This window comes from Malus sylvestris, chromosome 1 (genome assembly GCF_916048215.2).
Source record: "Malus sylvestris chromosome 1, drMalSylv7.2, whole genome shotgun sequence".
In the NCBI taxonomy this organism is placed as follows: domain Eukaryota; kingdom Viridiplantae; phylum Streptophyta; class Magnoliopsida; order Rosales; family Rosaceae; genus Malus; species Malus sylvestris.
This window is the reverse complement of record NC_062260.1, coordinates 29,759,279-29,776,587: the sequence shown is the minus strand read 5'-3', so window position 1 is coordinate 29,776,587 and position 17,309 is coordinate 29,759,279. Positions and strand designations below refer to the sequence as shown.

Here is a 17,309-nt window from a genome sequence, read left to right as displayed (position 1 = left end):
GAGGGTAAGGAATTTTACCCCAAGACATAGTTGAAAACACAGATGATCACAGTAAGCGTCACCGCTGCAAAGATGACTCAAAAAAGGATTAACAAGAGACGTTAATACAAAGAACTGATTTCCATTCAAGTCTGAGTTCTTACAAAGGATACACACATATTTATAGGCTAAGGAGAAACTCTCCCGAAACTCTTCTAAAACTATCTAGGAACAAGAGGAATCTTCTTCCCTTGTCCACTACTTACACAAGATAAGAAGAAATCTCCTTTGTCCGCAGCTTCTTCTTCGTGATATATTTTGGTTTAGATAAGTAGCCATATACACAATTTTTTGCTAAATATGACACAATTTTGAGAATGTGTTGGGCTCAATCTGTGTTGATTGCAACATGTTTGGCTCCCATGTGGCGGAGAAGCTGTGGACATGAAATGTTAGAATATGAGACAATAGTTGGGCCGAAATCCTACCGATTTAAGTTTTAGGCATGTGGAGATTTTTGATTGTTGACATGCATAAGCTGAGGTTATTCTATCTTGATTGACGTTAAGTTTTGTCCCATCCCAAGTACTATGGTGTGCCACTGCACTTAATACATGCGCTCTATAAAACATTTAGGAACTTTAAGATTCACATTGCTGATTACATTCGTTATCAAAAGCTCACATCAAACATGAATGATCAATTCCCAGATGCTACGCATGAAGAACTTAATGCGTAAGTTTAAGGTCTCATTAGTTTCAAGTGTTTTATTTTGTAATCATCAAATTTTGCATATTGGAGTCTTAGTTGTTGATGATGGATATGCAGAAGTGACGCAACTTGTATCATTTGCCGTGAAGAGATACAACAGCCAAGAAACTATTATGTGGACACCTTTTTCATGTGCCTTGCCTTCGATCATGGTTAGAGCAAAAGCATACCTGACCTCCTTGCAGGGCCCTAGTTGTACCTCCTGACAGTGGGAAAGGTACAGCTGGCGGACATATAGGGGTTCACAGTCAGATGCTCATTGATAAGTCGATTTTATATTATATATTTAACCTTATTCTTAGTATATTTTAATTAATATTTTAGAAGAATTTTGATACTTTGAATTGTATTTCTAATATATGACTTTTGACTTCCTCTAGAGCAAAATGTGGTCAAATAGATGAATTTTGGAGTAATTCCAAGTGGAGGACGTTCATGAATCATTTGGCTTGATTGTGTCAAAATTTGAAAATTTTCTACCTAACGGTGATTTTCTAGCAATAAAATAAACGAGTGATGCGCAGTATTGAAATAATGATGTTTTGGGTTTGAATTGCGTTTTTGGAGTCCAAGGTGACCTCAGATGAGTTCGTGGCCTTCTGGAAATATGTTCAAAACGTCCTAATCTTCAAAACAAGATATTATGGGCCAGATTTGGAGGATATCTGAGGCTGAAACGTAGCTGGACAAGTACTTGGCAGATTCTCATAGTTTAATTAGGACTTTATTTTCTAAGTTATTTTATTATTATTTAGTTTCCTAGTTAGAATAAAAGACTTTGTTTTAGGGTTTGTGCGATGGTTGAGGATGGAATATAAGGCTTTGCCGTTCAGTATAAAATTATGGTGAGTTGACTGATGATTTTAATTGGGAACAGGGACAGGCACAACGTCTCAGGATGGTGGAGTTGCGGGTGATCGTGTGAGCCAATATGAAGCCAGGCTCCGAGCTGCTGCTACTGCTGCATCGATATATTAGAAGTCTCATGTATATCCTTCTGCAAACAGACAAGTACGGTAATGACACCTTTATCGTAAGTGTTAGTTTACATTTTATTGGAGGAGTGGTCACATGTTTCCATTGTATTTTAATTTGTTCCTAGGTTGCTTGTGAGCGTGTGTGCTTGATACATATGATTTAGATATGTTGCACCGCATAGAATGCTGCATACTAGACCCATACAAACTACGCCCTCTTGTGTGAAGGCCTCCTGAATATGCAGCACTTCCTCAGGTTCAAAGTGTTGTGCCTTGGCCCGTTCGTTTGTGCAGAAATGAGATTCAAATTACAACATCATCAAATCACACTCAGTTGAACAAAATAAAATACAAGAAATAAAGACACCGAGAAATTTACGAGGTTCGGCAAAAATCCTGCCTATGTCCCCGGAGAGATATTGCTCTTCACTATGAGAATAACAGTACAAGTACACATGAGTTAAATCAACATAACCCAATCCCGAATCCCTTGCACACCCACACATAGAATTTTCCCAAGAGCCTCACTCTACCCCAAAAGTTCTTTCACTAGAATACTTTTCACTCTAGCTCTCTTGATTTTCTCTCAACCCATGTTCAACCTTTCCCATGGGAGAGCCAAATGCTCTCTCCACCTTGGATGTTTTTCTGATGCCTTCTCAGGAGAGAGCCGAATGCTCTCCTCTCTCTAATGCCCTGCTTCTGCCTTTAAACAAAGAAAAAAAAAACTTTCCTTCCTTTACAAACATAATCATGATGCATCATGATGCTCCTACTTTCTACTTTGCCTTTTGTCAAACTCAAAGCCACTCATGTGGCATTCCAATGGGAAACCAAAACAAGGACAAGGTGGAAAGAATCCCAAGCAAACATGTCTTCCACTATTTATCCGAAAGTGCACCATATTATTTTTCCACTAAATGCAAAGCATGCACAATTGCACAAATCATCCACTACCGAAAACACATGGGTCACTTCATTATTGCCAGCTCAAAATATGAGCCAATCACAACACAAAGACATATGGTTGTTGACTCCTCTAATACTGAATCTAGTGGAGAAGCTTGTAGTGGACAATCACAACCGCAGCTTGCAACCCCTGGTGGACCTGCAAACTGTTAGACCAAGTCAGTGTTTGATTCATGTTCCCGTGACTTCAGGAGGTTGCAATCAACCTAAACTTTTATCTACAAAGAGTTAGCTTAGGTTACAACTCCTTTAAATGTTTGTTGTTTCTGTGATATGTTTCCTTTGTATATTATGTTGTAATTTTTGAATTTTCAATAGCCTTGTATTCCCTGATGTAATTTGAAGTGGAATATAAATACATACAGCCTCTCATTGAAAAGGCATGCAATTGAAGTGAACTCTTGAGTATTCTTAAGTCTTACATGGTATACGAGCCCTAGTAGTCCAACGACACAGATCCTAATTTTTTTTTCCAATGGCTAATAACTTGAATGGTGCTGCAACCCCAACCAATTCCATTCCCAACCCAGCAATCCCCCCATGAACCCCTTATTGTCCATGACTACAATTGTCAACATAAAATTGGATCGAACCAACTATCATCTGTGGTTGGATAAAATCCTACTAATCCTTAAGAGTCGTGACCTTATGGGTTATGTCGATGGGTCCATCGCATGCCCTCCCAAACAGCTTCCTGGTGCCGTTGCAATCAACCCCACATACACAACCTGGGTGCAGCATGATCAAATGATACTAAGTTGGATAAATGGCTCCCTCACGCCATCTGTGTTGTCTGTCATGGCAAGCAAGAGATCCTCTCGTGATACATGGGAGGCTCTCGAGCAACAATATGCTTCTTTGTCCCAAAATCGCATTTTGTTTATTCGAAATGAACAGATGCAAACTAAGAAATGAGATATGTCTATTGCTGATTATCTTGATCAAATGAACTCGATTTTTGACAACCTTGCCTTAGCTGGCAATCCGGTGAATGATGATGAGCTCGTCTAGATCATCTTTAACAATCTTGGTCCTGCCTATGAAATGATTGTGAATGTTGCACAGGCACATGACACTCTAATCACGTACCCTATACTTGAGGCTCTCCTGGTGACAACGGAGAGGAGAATAGCTGAGTAAGCTGCTTCTATTGTGGAGGCTACTCATGTGAATGCATTTGTAACTGCAAGAGGTCATGGTTGACGACTTTGTGGTAATGGATGCGGTGTGTCACCGTCCGCACGTCGTGGTGGTTCTGCCAACCAGCGAGGGTTCCTTTCTCGCAACAACAATCAAAGGCCAAACTCTGCCTGTAACGGTGAGAAATTTACTTCTACAGAAGAAAGACTAACCTGCCAAATATGTGGAAAACAAGGGCATCATGCCCTAGATTGTTACCATAGAATGAATGTTACATATGAAGGGCGAATTCCAGCAAAACGGCTTACTGTTATGGCCACAGCTCTAATCACCATCAACAAGCAACATTATGGACAATGGCTGCTGGACACGGGTGCTAATGCTCATGTGACACTAGACATTCAGAATTTGGTCAATCCAAAATAGTATAACGGTAATGAGAATGTTGGTGGTGTAGGTAATGATACTAGCCTTTCTATATCTCATCTTGGTTCAAATAAAATCCAAACTCAGTCTTACTCATTTGAATTGAAAAATATTCTAAGATGTCCCACTGCCTCAACAAATATTATTTCTGCCCATAGATATACCCTAGACAACAACTGTTATTTACTTATCTTTCCTCATTTTTTTTTTCTTGTTAAAGGCCTCAAGAACCGAAATACGCTTTTCCACGGGAGATGTGAGAATGGCTTATACCCTTTTTCTGGGGGTGGACAGTTCAATTACCCTATTTCAGTGTGTGTAGGCATTCAAGTCTCGGTTTAAAAATGGCATTCACGTCTTGGTCATCTTGCGTTGTCTATTATCAAGTATTTAATTTCAAATAAACGAGTACCAGTTCATGGTACTTCTGATGTAATGTTTTGTCAGTCGTGTCCATTAGGAAAAAGTACAAAACTACCACTTAGTGCTTCAGAGTTTGTTTCCGAATTTCCTTTGCAAATTTTACATTCGGATGTTTGGTGTTCTCAGTCTTTGAAATATTTGTCAAATTTAAAGCTAAAGTGGAAAATATGTTCAATACTTCCATTAAAACTCTTCAATGTGATGAAGGATGAGAGTACAAGAGTCATGTTTTTCAACAGTTTCTTGCAACATATGGAATTTCTCATAGGTTTTCGTGTCCAAAACACCCTGAGCAAAATGGTATTGCGAAAAGAAAACATCGACATATTGTCGAAACTGGTATTGTCATGCTTTCCCATTCTCACACTCCAAACAAATATTGGTTTGATACTTGTTCAGCGGCAACTTATTTAATCAAAAGACCACCAACTCGAGTTTTATCACATAAGTCACCATATGAGAAGTTGTTTGCCAAATCTCCAAATTATGAGATGTTGAAGGTATTTTGGTGTAAGTGTTTTCCTTGGCTAGTGCCTTATGCACAAAATAAACTCCAACCCCAGTCAAAATTGTGTGTGTTTTTAGGTTACTCATTGAACCATCAAGGGTACACATATTTGGACTTGTCCACAAGACGAATTTATTTGTCTCGCCATGTCCTATTCGATGAGGACTCTTTTCCATTTAAGGAACTCACATCTTTGTTGGAAAACGTCGATCACACAGGTAGTGTTACATCTCCTAATCTTTTGTTTACATTTCCTATATTAATGTCCACTTCATCCACCAACTCGCTGACCCCTACTCAAATTGTAGTGTCCTCACCTTAACCAAACATTACCACTCCTGATTCGAATAACCTTACACAAAATCCCATATTATCCCATCCTACCAATCCGCTAGTCACTATACCTATACCTAACCCTATCTCCACTAATCCCAATTTAAATGAGCGAGCAGTAGTTAATAAACCAAACATAAATCAGCCTATGCCATCTTCAGATCATGACGATACACAATTGACTCAGCCCTATATGCCACTGCAGCGAATGACAACTCGTTCACAGTTTGGAATACATAAGCCTAATCCTAAATATGTCTTGCATGTTTCTATTGATCTTTCTTATGTTGAAACGACGTGTTTTAGTCAAGCTACCAAGCATCAAGCGTGGATGGATACCATGGTTCAAGATTTTAATGCATTGCAACACCGTGGTACTTGGAAACATGTTCCTTATCATCCCCAAATGAATTTTCTGCCAAACAAATGAGTGTTTAAGATTATAAAAAAAAAAAAAGGCAGATGGCTCGATGAAAAGGCACAAGGCCAAGTTGGTTGCCAATAGGTTTCATAAACAGCCTGGAATTGATTACACAGAGACCTTTAGTCCTGTGGTCAAGCACATCACCATAAGACTTGTCCTTAGTTTAGCAGTTTCAAAAAAATGGCATGTAAGGCAATTGGATGTACATAACGCTTTCTTGCATGGATTTCTAAAAGCGGACGTATATTTGCGAAAACCTGCTGGATTCATTAATAAGCAGCATCCAAATCATGTGTGCAAATTGCAGCGAAGCATATATGGCTTGAAACAAGCCCCACGAGCATGGTACCAACGTTTTTCAGAGTTTCTACTTCAATTAGGGTTTCAAGCTTCCACTTGTGATTACAATTTATTTGTTTTCAATCATCATGGTGTTTATTTGATTTTATTGATCTATGTGGATGACATCATGTTGATAGGAAATAGTCCTCGCCAAATGTCCACCTTGATCAAGAAATTGGGGACTTTGTTTTCAATGAAGGACTTGGGTCCTCTTCATTACTTTCTGGTGCTTGAAGTTAATTACTGTGGTCAACAAATGCATCTTGTTGATGCACAAAATCAGTGAGGACTTTGGTACAACAAAAAGTGTTAAGTTTGTGACCTTCGCTGGATTACTCTAGTCACTAGTGTGGATAAGTATGTAAATGGATAGAGACAAGGAAGCAAACACAAGATCTACGTGGTTCACCCAAATTGGCTACGTCCACGGAGTAAAGGAGTTCTCATTAATTGTGAAGGGTTTACACAAGTACATAGGTTCAAGTTCTCCTTTAGTGAGTACAAGTGAATGATTTAGTACAAATGACATTAGGAAATATTGTGAGAGAATGATCTCTATTTATGAAGAGAGTTTCTAGTTTCATTCTGACAATGACATATGTCGTGTTATGATTGGCTTATGATGTTGACACGTGTCGCGCTATGATTGGCTTCTGATGTCGACACGTGTCGCGCTGTTATTGGCCTCCTGGTTAGAAGGAAACTCTTCTGGGTTCTTGACAATATAACGTTGACCGGTGCTCAGTAGTTTCGGGATTGGTCAAATATGGTACAAACACATCTCAATCAGGAAAAGTATGCTTTGGATTTGCTAAAACTTACAAACTTTTTGGATGCCAAACCGATTTTTACTCCATTTCCTTGTGGTCACAAGCTTAGTGCTTATGATGGTGAGCCACACGACAATCCAGAGATGTACCGAAGCATTATGGGTGCACTTCAGTATTTGACAATCACAAAACCAGACATTTCCTACGCTATGAACCAGGTATGCCAGTTCATGCACTCTCTAAAGAATACACATTGGATGGCAGTCAAGAGGATTCTTCGCTATGTTAAGGCCACATACAATCATGGTCTTGTCTATAATCATGGTACTGCACATCTCACGGCTTATTCCGAAGTTGATTATGCTAGAAATCCTGAATATAGACAGCTTGCTTACACAGCTACAGAAGACGGTTAGTAGATTGAGTTTAGAAGCTGAATATAGACAGCTTGCTTACACAGCTGAAGAACTTTCATGGCTCAGGTCTCTATTCCGAGACTTACACTTGCATCTTGACATACCAACAATCTGGTGCGACAATATTTCCTCCATTGCCCTAGCTTTTAATCTCGTGTTTCGCTCACGGACAAAACACTTGGAGGTTGATTATCATTATGTTCGAGAGAATGTGGTTCGACGTGAGTTACTTGTTAATTTCTATGTTCTCAAGATCTGGTTGCTGATTTGTTCACAAAAGGTTTGTCATCAGCACGGTTCAAGCTTCTTGTTTCCAAGCTTCCAGTTGTTCCTCTGCTTGTCAGCTTGCCCCGGGGGGGGGGGGATGTTAGACCAAGTCAGTGTTTGATTCTTGTTCCCGTGACTTTAGGAGGTTGTAATCAACCTAAACTCTTATCTACGAAGAGTTAGCTTAGGTTACAACTCCTTTAAATGTTTGTTGTTTCTGTGATATGTTTCCTTTGTATATTCTATTGTAATTTTTGAAATTTTAATAGCCTTGTAAATAGGGATTTCATTCCCTGATGTAATCTGAAGTGGAATATAAATACATGCAGCATTTCATTGAAAAGGCATGCAATTGAAGTGAACTCTTGAGTATTCTTAAGTCTTACACAAACTTGTCTTTCTCTCAGTTTCCACCTTATATGTTTGTCCCTGGAGCCAACGTGGCCTATGGGGAGAGGTCGGGCAGTGATCCAAATCTGACAGCTTCTCAGCTGGAGGCCCAGAAAAAGTTTCTTCAGCACCAGATAGAGGTATTAAAGAGACGATGAATAACTTCTGTTGTGATTTGTGGTAGTTACCCTCGTTTTCTCTTCTTAGTAACTGCTTTTCTTATACAGATCCTGCAGAATCAGCTCCAAGCTTTACAGAAACCAAAACAAAAGGAAAGTGTGGACATGGGTCCAACAAGGGCTTCTTTGGATGGCAAAGGAAAGAGTGTTGCAGCTTCTTCATCTGTTTCAGATTGTGGACGTCATGAAGATGGGGTTTAATCACAGCCAGCCTATTATTGGTTGTGAAAGTCAAACCCTATCACTTAAGTGTTTATGTCCCACCATGATACTATATCTTTGTAGTGAAATCCATCATATTTCTTTAGGTCAATTGCAAAGGATAAGACTCCATAATCCTTATTTCATCAGGACTATCAGATTACTTAAGTTGTTAACAACTCAATAAACAAGTGACCTACAACATAAGTAATCCAATACATCATTCATTGTTATTCATAACCTTACATAAAATCCTTTAATATGCAAGAGCCAGCCTTCATCACGGTTCTCTCCTTCAACTATTTCGTTACTTAGAAAGTATTTATGAGATGTGTTGTTCACTTTTTAAATATGTGGGAGATATTTGTTGGTTAAGTGACGTTACTAAAACTATGAAATATTTGTTAAAAAGAATCTCTTTTCCAAGGCGGAATGTCGGGTGTCCTTTAACCTTATTGATCTTTGATGTCTCATAAGTTCATATAAACATTGGACAGAAGCCTGTAAAGTGGGTATTGTGTTTGGTTGATTCGTTACCTAATTGCTTACCCGCCAAAGTTGACCTTCCCTTGTTATTATTTTTGTTTGGGTTGATCCCAAAGCCCACATCACAATTAACTAAAGCAAGTTCTAACGAAAATGGCTTGGCACTATTCATTCTTAATCAAAAAAATATTTTGTGTATAAAAAGTTCATAATGGATCATGTTCTTTTCTTTATTTACTCTTATGCCATTACAGCGGGGTCCACAATGATGTTGGCATTTCTGTCTGGGAATACATTATTTTACATTATGCTATTAAACTTATGCTAATTTACAACTAGCTCTTCAAGCTTCCATCAAGTTGTCGATGTTATACAGCTCTTCTTCTGTCAAATTATTCCAGTACTGTTCATCGCCCTCTACTAACTCTGCATCTCTTTCTTTATCTTCTTTCACCTTGTAGTACATTTTTGTTGTTTCTTCTTTGAAATTTTGAGACTTCCAATAAGGCTGATGACTGATCTTTGTCTTGTTGTAAATATATATCTCTTCTTCCTCTGCGACTAATACCATATCATATCTAAAATCTTCAAACTCATCTAAGGCATACATTTGGATCCCCCTAAATTTTAAAATATTTTTGTATGAATGAGTCCACCTATGTGAGGAGATAGGGCTGAACTCAGAGGTACCCTGGTTAATGTTCAGTTATTTGTATGGCAATCATTCAACTATAACAGAGTGCTCAAACAAAGTATGATCGTCAGTTTAGCAGGTTAATAATATAACCACAATAGTGTTTCCCTGTATTGGACTAGAAGTCTAATTAAACAAACACACTAAAGAAGGAAAAGAAAACTTACTTAAGACTTGGAGATTGCTTGAATATGTACACTTAAACTTTTATTGATATATGGAATGTTTACAGACATAGTTGTTTACAAGAAAATGATTACAAGGAAGTGTTTATAAGGATGCTATGAAGGCTACAAATGCTTGAGATTATGAAGATGGTGTGAGAGTAAGGTGTTCAAATGTTGAGTGGTGGAGGTGTGTCTTTACAATGAATGAAACTTCACTTATATAGTCTGAATCAGGATACAATGATATTAAAATTATAAATAAATGATGTGGACACTTCTTTGGTACTTGTCATTTGTCATTATGTTTCTACTGTTGCTAAAATTATCAGCACTGTTTTTGAAACGTGGCATGATGCATGTGAACTTGTTTGTCTTCTTTTGCATGGTTTGTCTCTTGGTGCCTAACTTTTGCATGTGATATCCCTGAAATGTTTTTTCTCTTAAAATACTATTTCCCTTGTCTTCTTTTACATGCCCATTTTGGGTATTATTGAATTGTTTTGTCCTTATGATTAAAATGAAACCTTTGAGTGTGTTTTAGTTAGTTTTCAATTAACTAAAAGGATGCAAAACCCCAATCAATCATAACCTCATTGAGGCCGAAACCTTTTCGGCTTTAACATGCTGCAATCTGCGTTGTGTCAAATTGCATGTGGTCAAAAGATTCTAATAGATAGGATGTTGAGATTTTATTCATGAATTCTGAATTTGAAACTATTTTATTCTCTATATTATTGTAATAATTTTGGAATCTCTTTCTCCCCTTAGACCATCTCCAACCCTGGGCTAAAAGCCAAATTACCCCCCCAAACACTCTCCAACCCATGCTAAAATTTTAGGATAAATGCCAAATGCTATTTCTGGGCCAAATACCCCCCAGCTTTACCCCCGGGCTAAATGCGAAATGTTTATCGGAATTTAATTTTTTTTAGATTAAAATGTTCATAAAATTAATTTACAATAATCTACATATTTATTTAAAAAAAAAATTGATTTAAGAAAAAAATTAGCCTAAGTTCATTCTTTAATAATTCCAGGCTAAAATTTTAGGGCAGAAGGGTTGGAGCAGAAAAGATGTTTCTGGGCTAAAAGCTAAATTTTCCGGGCTAAAAAATTTGGCTTTTAGCCCAATGGTTGGAGATGGTCTTTTAGCCCGGAAAATTTAGCTTTTAGCCCATAAACATCTTTTCTGCTCCAACCCTTCTGTCCTAAAATTTTAGCCCGGAATTATTAAAGAATGAACTTAGGCTAATTTTTTTCTTAAATCAATTTTTTTTTTAAATAAATATGTAGATTATTGTAAATTAATTTTATAAACATTTTAATCTAAAAAAAATTAAATTCCGATAAACATTTGACATTTAGCCCGGGGGGAAAGCTGGGGGGTATTTGGCCCAGAAATAGCATTTGGCATTTAGCCTAAAATTTTAACATGGGTTGGAGAGTGCTTGGGGGGGGGGTAATTTGGGGGGTAATTTGGCTTTTAGCCCAGGGTTGGAGATGGTCTTAGACCATCTCCAATCCTGACCTAAAACCTAAAAATATTTAGCCCAGAAACAGTTTTTCTACTCCAACTCTTTTGGCCTAAAATTTTAGCCCTAGATTATCAAAAAATGAATTAAGGCTAATTTTTTTTAAATTAACTTTAAAAAAAAATTATGTAGACTATCCTGAATTAATTTTATGAACATTTTAATCTAAAAATATTTAAATTCCAATAAATTTTGAAAAATCACTAAATCAATACATGAAAATCATGATAAACCACATAAACTTAAAAAAAAAATTATTCTAGCCGTTGGAAGAAAATATTTAAATTCCGATAAATTGTAAGATTATTCTAGCCATTGGATTTAAATTTGGACTGTTAGATCTTTTTTTTACCGTTAGATTTGATTATATTCGATTTAAGCCGTTGGATTCAATAAATATATAAATATAAAACAAACAAAAAAATTGAATGTGGACCGTTGGATTAACCAACGGTCCAATTACCACCACCACCCGATGAAGAAAAGTAGTCATTGGCTACAGGACAATGCCCACTTTTCACTCTCATCTGTGGGTCCCAGCAGCTTTTGTGGGCTAAATTTGTGACCTATATTTACCTTCATTTTAAGTTTTAGGTTTTAGGTTTGGTTTAGGTTTTGGGTTGGAGTGGATTTGGGGGGGGGGGGAATGAGAAAATTTAGGTTATAAGCCACCATTGGAGATGGTCTAACCATCTCCAAACCTGGGCTAAAAGCCAAATTACCCCCAAACACTCTCCAACCCATGCTAAAATTTTAGGCTAAATGCCAAATGTTATTTCTGAGCCAAATTCCCCCCAGCTTTCCCCCCGGGCTAAATGTCAAATGTTTATCGGAATTTAAATTTTTTTAGATTAAAATTTTCATAAAATTAATTTACAATAATCTACATATTTATTTATTTTTTTAAATTGATTTAAGAAAAAAATTAGCCTAAGTTCATTCTTTAATAATTCCGGGCTAAAATTTTAAGACAGAAGGGTTGGAGCAGAAAAGATGTTTCTGGGCTAAAAGCCAAATTCTCCGGACTAAAAAATTTGGCTTTTAGCCCAAGGGTTTGAGATGGTCTTAGTAATGATAATAAAGTTTTAAAAAAAATTGCTCAAATTTCGTTATCAGGTTTAATTTGGATTTATATATTCATTGAGTGTTAAGCTAATTTTCTGAATCTCTAAGCACCAGAAATATAAGAGTAGAAGCAAAGTAAATTGTCCTAGGTTAGGATGGTTGGGTCTAATTAATTAAAATAATACAAAGGTAATATTCAAAGACACGGAATGGAGGACAGGACAGGGGCAGGTCATTAAAGTAACTGTGAAATTCCAACTTGCTTCTTCATTCCCTTTTTGCTTGGTTGATTATTCCAGGGTAGGACCAGTAGTACAAGGTAATTGCTCAACCACATAGAGGTTATATAGTAAATTAAATGAACCAAATTGATCATGATAGAAATGCTAAGAAAATTATCTTAAAATAAAACTCTTTGTAGACTCTTTGTTACTTTACAGTTTAACGTTTATTTCCGTGTCAATATTATAAAGCATTTTACCAAAAACATAAAATGACAGGGTACTTATGAAGAATCTCACTTTAAAATAGCGTCATGTCCTAATAAATTTGTTAGGTATGAAATACTAATATATGATCATTTCTGACATCAGATGGATCTTGCTCTTATGATGGATTAGGTATATTTACCCAAGCCTAACCTTTTAGTCCTCCAATGGCTCTAGGCCGTCTGGGCTTGTGCACGTCGATCTTGATCAGCTTTCTCAACATCTGGAATGTATGGCTGGCTGACATATTTAAGCTGACATACAAATTTCAAATTAAGATAGGGTAATTAAATATTATAATATTCCAAGCTTAATTAATCAACATAATGTTAATTAATTAGTAAAAATAATCTGTGACCGCATGAAAAGAAAAAGTATGGGAGAATTCGTTGATTTATCCTATAGTAAAGATATTAAGAACACGTGTTTTATCACGGTTGTATTTGAGATTTCGGGAGTCTTGTGCGAAATTCATAAAATAGTCACCCCTCCTTAAGATAGTTTTTCGGAAAAAAAATAAAAATAGGACAATGTATTGATGCTAAAAAACAATAACTTAAATCAAAACAAACTTTATATCTCACTGATTATAAATTTACATATATCATTAAATAGTAAGTAAAAAGAGCTACAAGCATAACCTTTAAAAAATATTCAAGAGCAGTTCAATTTTAAACAAACAAAAAAAAAACCTTTAAAAACTCTAACTTTGAATTTTATGGTGTAGTTACTGTCACTCCAAATTTTTACATTTAGAAAAAAAAAATTATAAACATTATTACACATAAATATTAGATATAAATTTTTTTAGGGCCCTCTAAATTCGGTGCACTTTTGGCTTCCCAAAGCCGCCTCTGTGGTTCATGAACACTTCTTACTTCCACTGTTAGCTGTAACTTTCACCAGTAAATTGATTAATTTTCGATTACGTATAATCGGCTCCTGTGCTTCTCTCTCTCTCTCTCTCTTTCTCTCTATATATATATACACACATCCATCCTCGACTCATCATGCGAACTACATCTTCTGCAGACATAGGAAACGAATCATAAATGTCGTCGTCGATCAGCATGAAGATTTTAATTAGCTTGAAACTTGTAGTTGGCTTGTTATTGTGTACTGTTGGCATCTTCCGTTGCCAAGCGTCGCCTCCTCGTTACACTTTTGTGGTAATTAGCCCATTTCCTTTCGATGCAGTTCAGTTCTGAATTCTGATGCATATGTATGAATTGCATGCATCATGCATGTTGTTAGAGAGATCATTTACTTAAATCATACTTTATAAACCACATAATATGACAGTAAATTGCTAGATTCCTTCTTCAAAGCACTAAAAAAATAATTCCATAATCAACTGTCACATCATGTAGTCAACAAAATATGATTTAAAAACATGATCTACTAGCATTTTTCGGCTATAATATATTAACTTAAAATGCATATATACACATCCATGGTGTGTGTATATATACACTTTATAACTGCTGATCGTGTATGCTGATTTCAAAAATATTGATGAACTCATATCTTCTGTTTGTTTGCAATAATCAATTTTAGGTGGAAGAAACTCCATATAAACGACTGTGTAGCACAAAGAACATCTTGACTGTAAACGGTCAGTTTCCAGGCCCAACGTTGTATGCTCATGCCGGAGATATTGTTGTAGTGGATGTCTATAACAAGGGCAATCGTAACATTACCATCCACTGGTAATTAATCAACTTTATCGCATGTAATCTCTTCAGAATTTTACCTAAATTCATGATATCCATCTATATTTCAGGCATGGAGTTAAGCAACCGAGGAATCCATGGTCGGACGGTCCTGATTACATCACGCAATGTCCTATTCAACCAGGAGCCAGGTTTACCCAAACCATTATATTTTCCTCAGAGGAAGGGACTCTATGGTGGCATGCTCACAGCGAGTGGGATCGAGCCACCGTCCACGGTGCTATAGTCATATACCCCAAGAAGGGAGCCACTTACCCTTTTCCCAAACCTCACGCAGAATTTCCAATCATCTTGGGTATGCAAATGAATTCAAACTTCATTCCCATAAACCGCTTATATAAAGTCAAAGGGTTTTTTCGGGCATTTTCTACTTGAATTTCCATTAAAATTTCGATGTGTTCTAATGGAAGGATTTCTCGTAAAAGAGCTTATGAACATTAGTGATTTCTATAGAAACATTTCCAAATTACGATCCTAATTTTTCTGCGAACCATTGATTCGAAAATTGTAGGAGAGTGGTGGAAGGAAGATATCGGACAACTTTACAATGAAACGATTCAAAGCGGAGGGGACCCTAATAATTCAAGTGCTTTCCTCATCAATGGTCAACCCGGCGATCTCTATCCTTGCTCAAAACCAGACACATTCAAGCTCATAGTTGATTACGGCAAAACCTACCTACTCAGACTAATCAACTCCGCCGTGCAAGAGATGATGTTTTTCGCCATTGCCAATCACAACGTCACAGTTGTAGGCTCAGATGCTAGCTACACCAAGCCATTTTCAACAGATTATGTGACCATATCTCCCGGCCAAACCATTGACCTCTTGTTAAATGCCGACCAAAGCCCCAATAACTACTACATTGCTGCTAAAGCCTACGTTGGCGGGGCTGGGATTGCCTACGACAACACAACCACCACTGCCATACTACGATACCATGGAAATTCTAATTCATCCCCTACTTCTTTGCCTAATATTCCTTCCCATAACAACACCAACGCATCAGTTCACTTTACCGGTAAACTCAAAAGCTTGGCTGATAAAAAACACCCCATTGACGTGCCACACAAGATAACAACTCATTTGTTCTTTACACTATCCATCAACTCACTACCCTGCCCGAATAATTCATGTGCTGGGCCTAATGGAACACGTTTAGCTACCAGTATCAACAACATTAGCTTTGTCAGCCCCACCATTGACATATTGCAAGCTTACTATTACCATGTCAATGGGGCATTTGGAAGTCGCTTTCCAAATTCCCCGCCGTTGCTGTTTAATTTTACAGCTCAGGACTTGCCTTTGTACCTACAGACGCCGAAGCAAGGGACGGAGGTGAAGATACTGGAGTACAACTCAACGGTGGAGATTGTGTTTCAGGGGACAAATTTGGTGGCAGGAGATGATCATCCGATGCATCTCCATGGATTCAGTTTCTACGTTGTGGGATGGGGGCTTGGGAATTTTGACAAGGACAAGGACCCTTTGACGTATAATCTTGTCGATCCTCCTCTTCAGAACACCATCGCTGTCCCTGTAAATGGTTGGACTACCATTAGATTCAAGGCAGACAATCCTGGTACGTAATTAATGAAGATGCTCATCATCTCTAATTAAATATTTTATATAAGGGGCCGTTTTATAATAACAATATCAGTTTTCAGTTTCCAATTTTAGTTAAGCCCCCTAATTGGTTACATTAATGAATGATAATTAGCTCATGATAAATTGTTCTTGTTCTTGTCGTTGTATGTAGGCGTTTGGTTTATGCACTGTCATCTGGATCGACATATGTCATGGGGCATGGACATGACGTTCATAGTGAAAAATGGAAAGGGCCTACAAGCGCAGATTTTACCTCCGCCACAAGGAATGCCTCCATGCTAACAATTTTTATAAAGCTTTCGACCTGGTTCTATGTTCATGGCAATAATTGGGACAGCATGTAGTTCGTCCCTTCTAATACCATTTTATACTAGCAACTATTTGGACTGGCCGTGGCCAGGATACATATGTCATAAAAATTCACCTGGCTTTGTATTGTCACCAATTTGGTGGCCGTCACGACTCAAGAACACGTGGAAAAGTTTCCATCAAAGAAATATGATGATCAATGCACGTTGATTAGTACTAAAATTATTGGCCTTATTTTAAAGATTGGTTCAACTGCAATGGATTATTTAAAACAACTCGTAGGGATTTTCTAGTTCTATACTCTGAAGTTCTAACCGTTAGATCATTAGTCAAAGATATACTATTAGTCAAGGCTTCCCTTCCCCTACAGTGGATTCTCGCTTAATAATTGTCGACGTGAACTAACCGGCTTAGGATAATGTGTGCCGCCACACAACCTCCTCAATTCTATTGCCGCTTCTTCCATCGCAGGCCCTTCGGCACTACTCAACTTGATGCAACTCTTTGCAAGCTCCGCAACTGCTCTGAGTTGCTCTCTGTTTCCCTCGTTTACAAGTTGTGCCACAACGATCTGAAAGATGTCATTTTGTTCTACAGAAGAAACGAAATGGGATGTTATGATTCTTTGATTTTCTGGTCTGTTAAAAGGCCAACGGCATCTCCCCAGTTAGAAGCCCCAGCAATACGATTCCAAAGCTATAAACATTGCTCT

At 37.4% G+C, this 17,309-nt stretch overlaps 2 protein-coding genes across 3 annotated transcripts; both read left to right on the top strand.

Moving 5' to 3' along the window:
* Window positions 1–310: 310 nt before the first annotated feature.
* On the top strand, window positions 311–1,985 carry LOC126625846 (ERAD-associated E3 ubiquitin-protein ligase HRD1B-like). 2 transcript variants are annotated; one of them, XM_050294963.1, is made up of 4 exons: window positions 311–714; window positions 808–902; window positions 1,628–1,766; window positions 1,853–1,985. In XM_050294963.1, the coding sequence occupies exons 1-3, from the start codon at window positions 671–673 to the stop codon at window positions 1,726–1,728; spliced, it is 240 nt and encodes a 79-aa protein (XP_050150920.1). In that variant the 5' UTR covers window positions 311–670; the 3' UTR covers window positions 1,729–1,766; window positions 1,853–1,985. The 2 variants fall into 2 exon arrangements, with proteins under 2 accessions (XP_050150920.1, XP_050150912.1); XM_050294955.1 differs by having other exon boundaries at window positions 318–714; window positions 1,628–1,761.
* An 11,991-nt stretch (window positions 1,986–13,976) lies between these two features.
* Window positions 13,977–16,838, top strand: LOC126625794 (laccase-15-like). The gene is made up of 5 exons (XM_050294878.1): window positions 13,977–14,116; window positions 14,505–14,656; window positions 14,731–14,975; window positions 15,192–16,262; window positions 16,440–16,838. The coding sequence occupies exons 1-5, from the start codon at window positions 14,000–14,002 to the stop codon at window positions 16,568–16,570; spliced, it is 1,716 nt and encodes a 571-aa protein (XP_050150835.1). The 5' UTR covers window positions 13,977–13,999; the 3' UTR covers window positions 16,571–16,838.
* The last annotated feature ends 471 nt before the right edge of the window (window positions 16,839–17,309 follow it).